This window comes from Mastigoproctus giganteus, chromosome 6 (genome assembly GCF_048544385.1).
Source record: "Mastigoproctus giganteus isolate SK-2022 chromosome 6, ASM4854438v1, whole genome shotgun sequence".
Classification (NCBI taxonomy): domain Eukaryota; kingdom Metazoa; phylum Arthropoda; class Arachnida; order Uropygi; family Thelyphonidae; genus Mastigoproctus; species Mastigoproctus giganteus.
This window is the reverse complement of record NC_143580.1, coordinates 213,848,014-213,860,212: the sequence shown is the minus strand read 5'-3', so window position 1 is coordinate 213,860,212 and position 12,199 is coordinate 213,848,014. Positions and strand designations below refer to the sequence as shown.

At 33.3% G+C, this 12,199-nt stretch overlaps 1 protein-coding gene across 8 annotated transcripts in view; it reads right to left on the bottom strand.

The window, feature by feature from the left end:
• The window catches only part of Ufd4 (ubiquitin fusion-degradation 4-like), a 729,475-nt gene that overhangs the window by 178,487 nt on the left and 538,789 nt on the right, over nt 1-12,199 (bottom strand). For all 8 annotated transcript variants that reach the window (XM_090376711.1, XM_090376719.1, XM_090376714.1 and 5 more), the window contains 4 exons: nt 10,855-10,943; nt 7,269-7,399; nt 2,719-2,761; nt 405-606 (listed from right to left, as the gene is read on the bottom strand). In XM_090376711.1, the coding sequence (XP_090232837.1) occupies nt 405-606; nt 2,719-2,761; nt 7,269-7,399; nt 10,855-10,943 (465 nt within the window). The remainder of the gene's footprint in view (nt 1-404; nt 607-2,718; nt 2,762-7,268; nt 7,400-10,854; nt 10,944-12,199) is intronic.

Sequence of the window (12,199 nt, the reverse complement as noted above, 5' to 3'; positions counted from 1 at the left end):
ACACTTTACAGTAATGTTTGCAGTTTGTTTATAGACCTGGCACACAGTTTTATTTTGTTTGCATTGATGTTAGTTTACATACATGAATAAACTTTTTATAAAATTTTAAAATTTGTTCAGATTGACATATTAGCAGAAAAGTGTTCACTTTTAGCAATGAATTCCAAACTTTCAATTTTCATCCATTATGTACGAATTTTTTGAATGCTGCAGATGTCAGAATTATAATTTTTTACAACATTTCAAAAATTATGGCACAGTGAACAGTTCACTCACATTTAGGTGGCAACAAAATGTGTTAAGTATATTCAAGTGCAAAAAACTTGAAGTAAATGTCATAATTCATTGTCATTTCAAAATTTAATTTAAAAAAAGCAGAACTGATGTAGCAGAACTTGAAGTACCTGGATGTAATATAGCTTGTCCTAGTTCTCTAGAAAGTACATATAAAAGCCTTAAAACTTGAAGAACTTCTTCAACGGTACACCCAGTGGAGTCCAAAGAAATTGATGGCAATAAACATGAACCACTGCTTGTTGGAGACTGTTCCCAATTTTTTATTACATCTCTAGGAGTTACAGGCTTCACAATTGGTTTAAGTGAGTCCTAAAAAAAAAAAAAAAAAAAAAAAAAAAGAGAGAATAAAAGTTAAGTACAGCATCAAAAAAATTAAAAACCTTTACCCCATTTTTTTATACATTAAACCTTTGTCCAACAATTGTAACATGAGGTGGGGTGGAGAAATCAGATGCAAACATATGTATTTAAATAGAAGGATTTACTTTCAGGAAATAGCATATCACTAAGAGGACTTGGGGCAGGGCCATTAAATTGTCAATGGATACCCTGAGATTTATTTAAGACAAAATAAAACCATCTCTGACTCAAGCAGTTTCAACACCCACTTTAGTTATTAAGGTTAGGGAAATCTGATGAAAGAAGGGAATAATACTTCAAACAAATAAATAAGACTAGCTGCAGTCAGTCTCTTGAGAACAGTGTTTCTAGAACAAAGAGAACATGGAACTAAACTCAAATAACAGCCTGAAACCAAACAATATTTATCATTTGATATAAAAGAAAGAAAACAGTTTGGTATACGTAGTGTTGTTAATTTGGAAAAAAAGAACAGGAAGTATTTAAAAATTCTGAAACTTCAGTGGATTTTGGATGGTAGGAGGAGTTTTAAATTTTAAATCATAAATATGGATTTTGCTTTTGTTCCAGGAAATGTGAGAAGAGTGAAACCTGTGTGGAAATGTACAAAATGCAGTGGGAGTCACTTAGTAGTGACTGGATTCCAAGCACAGCACCCAAATTGTCCACAGAGATCTTTGTTTTCCTACAAAATTAACAGCTGTATAATGCTTTCTCAAGTGCAGTATCAGTTAAAAAAATATTCAAATCAATGAATCAGAAATATGGAAGTGAACAGCCTAGTGATATAGTGAGTACAAGAAATCATACAGGTAACAATAGAGTTTAGGAAGGAGGAAAATATTGAAACACTCTTCATATGATGAAGGCCATCTCACTGCAAAAGAGTTTTATTATTTGTTATTTTTTTTTTTTAGGAGCATTAGCAACTAAGGCCATACTGCTCCAGGAATATGCGGAGGTCATTCCCTGACCTTTCCGCATCCTCCGTATTTGGTGGTGACGGGCTCAACCCCAGTCTAATCAAGAAGCATGAGCTACGCACTGCTGCTCCTTCCCACCTGGCTACAGAGGCACCAAAAGAGTTGTACTGATAAAGCTAGCATATTCAATTGTAACAGAAAGAATCCCAGCAGGAATCAGCTGTGGCAGTCAAGCGAAAAATCAATGGGTGAGCCCTTAAGTTGTTTATGTATGTGGAAAATTTTACACTTTGTTAATAATTTTTTGAAGTTCAGTGTAAATAGGTGAAGGAACTAACTGAAGTTACAGAAAACGATAATTCTTAAATATAATCCCCTTCAATTAGCAAAGTGGTCGAATTCAATGAACTGTTTCTATATACAGACAAATTTGAGGAAATATAATTAAATTATAAACAAGACTAGTTCTCTTTTAAACAAAGTACAGTACTGTTCTAGGAGGAAAAGGCACAGTTTGGACATAGTATTAATAGAAATAAAGGACAGCCATATGCCTGACTAAAATTGAATATGAGTGAGGGAAGAGAAGAGGGTTACAAACAAGATAACCAAGAGTTCGCAATATATTTGAAATAAATATGTGAGAGAAGGATAATATAATATAATATAATATAATATAATATAATATAATATAATATAATAATACTTATATATAAAGTATGCCGTGTAAACTAGCTTATAACTTTATATTTCATCAGATATATAAAGAATATTTAAAAAGTGTTTGGATTTATATAATAACAAATCTTAGAGATGAGACAGTAAAAAATATTGTTCAATAGGCATATCTGGAAGCAGAATGCAAATTCATGTTTAGAAGATGACAGTTGGCTGTTTATTACAGTTCACAAGCAAGTGCACAAAAGAGGCAGTGTCATTACCAATTTTTTATAATAATAAAATATCGGTGACTACGATATTTCAGTATCAAATTGCATGTGTTATTAATCTCTAATTAAAATGCTTATGCTATTATGAGAATTTAGTGAAACACAACAAAGTGTATTAGCTAATAAAGATAATTTTTGTTTAAATTTTCAAATATTAAAATGCAGATGATATTCAAGCATAAACTTACTTTTTTTGTTTTTTTCTCTTCTTTGGCTTCTCTATAAACAATTCTAAGTAAAAAAAAAAAAAATAATAATAATAATATACAAATGAACTTTTTTTTATTACCAAAATTAAATCTGATTATTGAACAATAAAATACAAGTATCGATTTTAAGAAAAAAATTATTTCATTATACTTCCTTTCTTTGATATGCAGCAAGAAAATGGTTCCTCCTACATGATAATGTACCAAAACATATTATAACTTCAGTTTGAAAGTACTGACTACTTCATACATTGGTACCATCAACAGTTTCTAGCTGAAAAGAAAATGCCTCGACTCTGTTGATGTTAAGCAATACTAATGAGAGTTTTAAGGCCAAAGTGTGGATTAAAATAATAATAATGTGATTTATCAGCAAAAATCAGAAAATTTTCTGATTTATAAAATGTAAAAATTAGTATTTCTGCATTTATTTCCTTCAAAGTAATTAGTATTGCTTAACGACAACAGAGTCGAGGCATTTTCTTTTCTGCTAGAAACTGCTGATGGTACCAATGTATGAAGTAGTCAGTACTTTCAAACTGAAGTACTGACCACTTACAGAAATCAGGATAAATAAAATTGTACCTATGCAAAAAGTCTAAGATTCTATGATATTTTTCTTCTCTTCTTGTCAGTAAAATTCATTTAAAGATGGATACTAAGGTTTCTTGTCAAGAGACTGTTAGCATTATCTCTTGAGAAGAAACTGATTTTGTATTTCATTGTCTTTTTTTTGTAAAAAACAGAAGCCAAAACTAAATAAAATAATAAAAAAAAATAAATGGATAAATGAATGACCGTTTATTTACCACTTACAAAAAACATTTATTTACCATTTACAAAATTTGTAATTAGAATGACAAATCATCTTGCAGCAGCATTTTTCAGAGGGAACCAGAGAGGGTAATACTCTTGATTTCGTTATCAAGAGTGATTATTCGTGTATAAAGAATTTGCAGATAAAGGAACCCACAAGGTGGCAGTGATCACAGTGTACTGCTGTGCGATGTATTTGAAGATACAATTATCATCAGGAGTAAAAGGAAGAGTTTTTGCTTCCGTAAAGGTGACTAGAGTTGTCTCAGACCGTTTATAAATTCTGTACAGTGAGACCAACTGATGATGTCACTAACAGCAAATTCTAAGTGGGAAGCATTCAAGGAACTAGGCTTTTCATACTGATTAAGAAATATTGTTCAAGGTGCCTAAATCGATGTCAGATGAACTAATGAGACTCATTGCAGAGAAGAAAAATGCATGGGATGCTTATAAATTATCAGGTGACACAGAAGCCTATGGCAGATATAAGCTAGTCTGTAATAAAATTACAAAGGATGTTAGGCAAGCGAAGGCAGATTACGAGAAATCTTTGGTAAAGGATGCTAAGAAAAACAGCAAGAACTTCTTTACTTATATAAACTCTAAAAGGAAGGGGATGAATCAGATTGGTCCACTTGATATCGATGGTTCGACTGTTGATGATCCTGCTCGGATAGCTGAATGCGTATTTTGCATCTACAAACACACATGGAGTTATTAAGGGAGGAAAATGCAAGATGTTTATCAAACTGTAACAGGGTGCTTAATGATTTTGCAATAACTGAGAGCAAAGTGCAGGATAAATTGTTATAGTTAAACATAAGAAAGGCACCTGAAGTGGATGGGACCTTTCCAGTTATATTAAAGGAGGCGGCAAAAGAAGCAAGCAGACCCTTAGCCATAATTATGGGAGCATCCTTGGACTCAGGGGAAGTCCTCACAGACTGGAGATGTGCAAATATATTCCCAATTGACAAAGGGAGATCTCAGGGTAACACGAGTAATTACAGACCAGTTAGTTTAACTTCTGTTCCAGGGAAAAAATAATGGAGTCACTGGTTAAATATGCATTGCATGATCACCTAGAGAAGATTGTAGTAATAATCCAGACACAGCATGAGTTTGTTAAGGGAATGTCTTGTCTGACATATTTGATTGGATACTATAATGTGGTTACAAAGGAAATGGATGCCAAAAATAATTTTGATACCATATACTTGGATTTCAGAAAAGCTTTTGATTCTGTTGCGTATGGAAGACTAAATAATTGAGTACAAACTGGAGCAGTGTGGTATTAAGGGTAAATTGTTACAATGGATAAAATGGTAGTTGAGTGGTAATCAATGGACGCTGCTCGTCAAGGGCTAATGTTATTAGTGGAGTCCCCCAGGGTTCCGTTTTGGGCCCACTGTTGTTTTGTATATTTATCAATGATATTAATGAAGGTATATCAGACTTAATGTCGAAGTTTGCAGATGATACAAAGGTTGGCAGGGTTGTTAATGACAGTAATGGCAGTGTGCTACTGCAACAGGATCAAGAAAATTTGGGCAGATGGGCTGAGAAGTGGCAACTGAAGTTTAACATTGACAAATGCAAAGTACTGCATATGGGTAGAAGTAACCCCAGAGAAACGTACCAACTGCATGGCACTACACTTAGGGTGGTAGAAAATGAAAAAGATCTGGGAGTAATTTTGTAGTCAGATATGAAGTTTTCTGAGCAATGCAGACAGGCTGCCAGAGAACGTCATGGGGTCAGTGCCAGAGAAGGTCAATGATATTCAGGAATTTTTCTAGTAGGGAAAAGGAGATTATCACTTTGTAGGCAATGGTCAGGCCACATCTCAAGTACTGTGTACAGGTCTGGAAGCCTCATTTTAGGAAGGATGTAGAGTTGCTTGGGCACGTACAGAGAAAGGGCAACAAGATTGGTGAGGAGAACGAAGGGCTTACCAAGAAATGCTTAAGTTCTGCAAATTGCAATAGCTGGAGACTAGGCACCTGCAAAGTGATCTGATTGAGGTGTATAAGGCCTTGAATGGGTTGAGCACGCTGAATTCTAATGGGATTCTCCAGCTTGTTCAGATTACGAACCTGAGGGGGACATAAATTCACATTGAGGAAAGATGGTTGTAAAATAGATGTATGGAAATTTGTCTTTAGCCAGCAAGTGCAGAAAATTAATTGTTGCAACAAACTTTCATCTGTCATTGTGAAAGTTGATAGCTTAAGTAAATTAAAGGAGGGACTGGACAAACTTTACAGGGAATGGATGTATGAATTTTTTTTTTTTTTTTGGCTGATGCTACACAAGCTCATGAGCTTGCTTTCTTGCATTACATGCCTCCATTACTACTATCTTGACTAGATTGATGAGCCAAACAAAAATAGAATTTCAACTATTTAAAACTGTCATCCTTCATTAGGCATTACTATTGCCCGTGATGGTGGTGGTACATAATGGAGGATGACCCTGGCACAGGATGAACTGAACTGTCACAGAAGAAAATGTCTTTTTAAACAAAATCACCAGAGTTGCTCAGTTACAACAGTTAATGTGACCTGGAAACTTGATAGGAGTTATGAGTCTGCTTACACCATCATTCACATTAGATTGCAATACAGGAAGGTCTGCATGATGTGTGTTTTCGATTATGTCAATGGCAAATAGAAACAAATGAAATCGTCTGCATGCTTGGCATGAAGACAGAAGAAATGACTGTTTGAACTGCATAATGACTATGGATAAAACTTGGAGTATTTGGGGGGATAGATTGGTTGAGTGGCATAAGACAATGGACTTTAATTTTAATAACATCAGTATGAATCCCACCATCCTTTTTATTTCGATTTCATAATCAATTATTTTTCATTCAATTATGCCCATCACCAATAATAATAATACACACTTTCCATTAAAGACAGGGACATCCAATGATTCATACCCATTGTAGGCTCCCTGAAAGAACCCTATTCAATTAAGGAAATCCTTTAAGGAAGCCTGCTCTTGAAAGTTTTCAAGAATTTTTGAGATTGAGAATTTTTCTGAAGAATTTTTTCTTAGGAACTTAATGAGTTAAAGGAATTTCCTGACTCCAATATTAAACAAACCATTGATACACTGCAATATTAGTTAGTAGCATCTAGCACACATTTTATCCTTACCTTCAAGTCACATTTCTAGTGATCAGCCCTATTCTGCTTACAAGTCCTTTTCACTATTTCCAATGCTTTCAATGCCTCTTGGAACATTAAATTTGTGCTGAAATGGGAGCACTTACATATCAGCTTTTCCACTATTTTAGGTTGATTTTTCAAAACTGACTGCAAATTTAAGTGTCAAATGGAAGTAGAGCACATGTGTTTGGGGGAGGGGAATCTGTAATACTGATTCTAAGAACTGATTGCCTCTACATGAATTTTTTTTCAAGAGTGGTTGTAATAATGCTATTTGCAATTAGTAAGCATAATTTTCCAGAAATTATTTTATAACCATAGACATAGATTTCAGTGACATGTTCTTAAAACTAAGATGGCAGTGAACAAAATGTAAGAGATAAGAGTGACAGTAAATTGAGATTCTACTATATCTCAGGCAATATATGGACCATTTCGATATAGCACTTCAAGAAAGCTCAATAGCAGCAACACAACAAGGTTAGTGGATAAATTTGCCAAGATCAATGTTAAATGACAAATTTAACTTACACATATGTTGGTTCCCAAAGGCGTCTTATCTTGTCCTGTCTTGTTCCAAGTTCTGATGACTGAATTAGTTGTTGTACAGCGTGAAAAATGGTCCAATCTGGATTAAGCAATTCTAGCTCTAAATCAGGCACCTGAAAAGGAGGAGCAATAAGAATAGAATTTAACAACAGATATGATTGATTTAACAGAGCTTATAGAAAGATTTGTCTAGGAAAATAACAAATTACACTGGTGTTCAAAAGCTACAACCATAAAATCTAAGACATCGCAAGAAATAATTCTGGTGTGCATTTACTCACATAACATCTAAGTCAAACAGCCCTCGCAATAAAGTCACTCTACTGTATTACTGTTACCCACTAAATTTTAATTAAATTTATGTAATGTAAAGTTTTAGCTACTGTTAAAAACAGTAGATATATCATAATTAGATTATAACTCATGCAACATATAAGAAGTTACTAATGAGTTTTATATATGAATGATGTGTGGGGAGAGATCAGAATCAAATTTTGTATACTGATATTAACTAATCACCATGTAATAATCATGAAATGAAAATTTTTAACTTACAAGGTGTAGCAATAGAGTTCCCAGATTAGTGCTTTAGTCATGTTTGATGAGTTTGAAAATAAACAGAATTTGCATGTTGTAGTTTGAACTTCTAGTATTACAGAGATTGTTCAGTAGGCTGACAGACTGCAAATAACAAGTTTCGTTAGTAGCATTAATGTTCTGTGTTACAATTTCGCAATGGAGCAACGAAAGAACATCAAATTTGCTTTAAACTGAAAAAATCTGTTCAAAGATGGACATGAGGATATTTATGATGACCCAAGAAGTAGGTGTTCGTTGATCTCTTGAAATAAGGACAGAGTTGCAAAAGTTCAGGAAATTGTGGAAAGAGATTGTTGTTTTGATCCTCAGAATTATGTTAGATATGAATTAGATGAGTCATCAAATTTTACATGAAGATTTAGGGAAAAGGACGGTCTGTGCAAAATTTGTGCTTCGCACAGCCTCACAGATGAGTAGTGCAACAAAGGGTGTCATCATGAAAACACTTCATCCAGACATGTCAAGACGATCCTAATTTTCCTGATTGTACTGTCACTGGAGATGGGTGTTGTATATTTTGGTATGACCCAGAGACAAAGCATCACAGCATACAGTCGACTTCAAAATCATAACAGAGTCCCAAACAGTTTCATTTACAAAAGTCCAGGATCAAGACGATGCTGATCATGTTTAATCGACAAACAGGGTATGATCCACAAGGAATTTGTACCTGAAGGGAGAAGAGTCAATGCTGCATTCTATGTACAGGTTCTTCAAAAGCTTCTGAAGAACATTTCCCAGGTGAGGTCACATTTCAAGAGAAAGGCTCATGTTGCAGACAATGCCCTCACCCATTTCACAATTTTTGTGAAAACATTTCTGACAAAACATGCCACTATACAGATTAATCCATCCACATTACTCTAGCACCAGTGGACTTCTTACTCTTTTGCAAGGTGAAAACTGCCCTCAAAGGAAAGAGATTTCAGGATGTTGAGGACATAAAGAAAAATGTAACCATCAAACTGAACATCATCTCTTTGGATGCCTTCACTGATCCTTTACAGATTTTAGAACAGTATAATGTGCGCATTCAATCGTGTGGTAATAACTTTGAATAAAAATAAAACCATTTTTGAGCCCCTTCATTTTGTGTTATTTTTATTACACCAGCCTGGGAACTTTACTGCCATACCTTGTATAATTATGATGATTAAATGATATAGCTCTTAAAGAGAAGAATACACGAACCTTGCAGCTTCAGTATATTGGGTCACAACCTGAATCATCTTCCCAGCAAAACATAATGTGATCAAGAACTAAATTTCATTTTGCTTCTATGTTTATCATTTTGTATTGTGTTGTAATGTAATTTTTAATATAACCGAAATAGTGTATAGAATACTGTTAGTTTCAAGACAATAAACGATCTGAAGAATTGCTTTTTTTTAATATACCCTGGTTTAATTCTTTAGTAAATTGTTTAAGTGTACCTGACACCACATTAAGCTGTCATGCTCCAGTCATAAGTAATATTATATTAGAATCATAAATGCTGTATGTTATAGTAATTATAAGCTGATCTGCTGAACGTGCTTTCAGCAGATCAGCATATAAATATTTTCTCTCCATTTACCAACAGGGTTTTCATATCTATTCTTTTGTTCAATAATAGATCATTTTAAAGAAATTAAATAAGTAGTTTGAGAAAATAATGCAATACTGTGTTATAATTTCTGTTATGACTGTCTGGGGGAACACTTTTGTCCCTCTAGTGATAGAGCTTGGCCGTAATCTCTTTAGAAATTACTGTTTTAGCCATGAGTCAACCTAAAGCAACTAATATAGAAGGTGAATCTATTATTCATTAAAAAGTTGAAGGCACTGTTGTACGCAATTTTGGACCTAACTAGATCACTCACCAGAAACCAGGTAGCCTCAATTAACAACTGTGTTGGGTGGTAAATAAAGTGATGTGCAGGGGAAAAAACTTCCACTCGTGTAACATTTGTGGCCATAAATCATCACACCTAGTATACAAGTTTTTGTATACTGTGTGGTGCAGAGGTTGTCAATGTTGAGTGGCATAAATATTTTGTCAATGTTGAGTGGCATAAACATCAAACTGAACATCATCAGATGTTCAGTTTGATGGTTACATTACTGGTTAGAAATGTTTCTAACCAGTGATATACATTCCCCTTCTTGTGTAAGTATAATTGGGTCAGTTTGGCTTATAAGCATTCTAATTCTTTCAATTAACTGAGTTATAGAAATATAAAGAAAATGAGTTATATTGGCTAAATTTAGTTCTATTTCTAATGAATAAATGAAAAGCAAATACAAAATTAATTAATGCTAAGTATATTATATATATAAAAAAAAGAATCATCATTACAGGCATGCAGTGATATAATTAGATTTCACCTATATTTATGAAAGCATTAGACATCATACTTCACTGTTTCTTTTTGTCATTTTTAGGATTGGAGTTTTATGAAATTCTTGGAGTTATTGTTCATCTTTTTCCAGCTGTGGAGTTTTTAAATTTGTAATTTTTTTTTTTTTAAATGAAATATATAGTGATCATATACAGCTTTGAAATATCACAAAAATAAACATATATACATCATATACAGCTTTGAAATATCACAAAAATAAACAAGAGCAAATAGTCTCATCAAAAAAATGAGTTATACTGGCTAAATTTAGTTCATTTAACTATTTCTAATGAATAAATGTAAAGCAAATACAAAATTAATTAACAGCAAGTAAATTTTTAAAAAATGCATCATCATTAGAGGCATGCATAATTAGATTTCACCCATATTTATGAGAGCATTATTATTATCAGCTAAAATTGTAACTAATCCATTCTGATTAACAATTTTTTAATAACAGTGAATATATAATTAACTTTCAAGTGTTTATTACATGAAACATACTAATTAAATGTCAGATTCATTCTGTCAGACAAGCTACAATTCAAAACAACAAATTTAGTGTTTAGAAGGTTTATATGACTTACACCTGGAAGATTGGGTCCTCTAAGCACTAATGACAACCTTGGCTGTGGTGTCACCTCCCTTATTTCTTCAGAACCAGACTCTTCTGCCCCTGAGGTCAATTTGACATAATTCAGAATAATAAATAATTTAATATGGAGAAGAGAGGGGAGAAAGAAAAAAAAAAAAAAAAGTTAAATGCAATTATTTTGAAATGCCAATATGATGAATACTAATTAAAAATGTATATATTTTCTAACAAAAACAGTAAGGTACTCTACTCTCTAAGGCTGATGTAAAACATGCCACCCAGAGCTACTAATTACACTTGCATATTTCAAATGTATATTTTACCTAGTGAAGTATACATTTGAAATAAGTATTTAGTAGGATTACAGTTAACAAAAAGATAAATTATTGGGCATAAGCTACATTCAATCCTAATAAGTTAAATTACACTAAATTATCTTCTACTCATTTATCTTCTGGTTCAGCAAATTTTCGGACCTGAAGCAGAAAGAAACACCATGCAACTTTTGGTTCCACAAATGAGCCACAGACTTTTCTGTTTCTATTACTTTGTTATGAAGAGAAGAACTGAAGTAACTGTACCACATGTTGAGCACCACCAGTATAACTGAACACTCATGGCTCCCAACACTGTTGCCTCATGCACACTGCTACCAAATGTTGGTAGCAGTGTGCATGAACTGAAAAAGAGGTGAAGGCAGTTGTGAAGAGCATTTTCAGAATACATGATTACCAACATTTTACAACAGATTGTAGAATTTCTAGATTTTCTAATTTCTCTAGAGCAGGGACTATCTAAAAATTTATATATGCAGAAATATCCAGAGATCAAAGAGATATCCATGTCCATCTGCAATTTCAATCAAATACTGAATGCATGTACGATGGGGGATGAAGGAACTACTGAGCACTAAGTAAAATGACCTTGTAACACAGTGTGAATTGCAGTCGTGACAAGACTGCAATTCACAGTGTTAAAGTACAAATATAACACTCAGTTTGAACACCTACAGTAAAACATGAAAATTCCTGAATAAATACATGATTATAGTAACCAATCTATAGAAATTCAGAAACTTATAAAACTATCAATCACGGTAAAGTTTCTTTTATTCATCCTGTATATAAATTCATATAAAATTAATTTTCAGATATTGTAAACAGTTGGTTGCAATGATTCTTGGGGAGTTATTCTTTGCTAAATTGGCTCTCTGTTTCTGTAATAATAATTGTTGGGTTTGACCACATTAACTTTATAATTTGTATGTGACATTAACGTTTAAACTAGCCATGATTTCCAGAACCTTTTACATTAGTGGTGACAGTCATTCTTCTCCA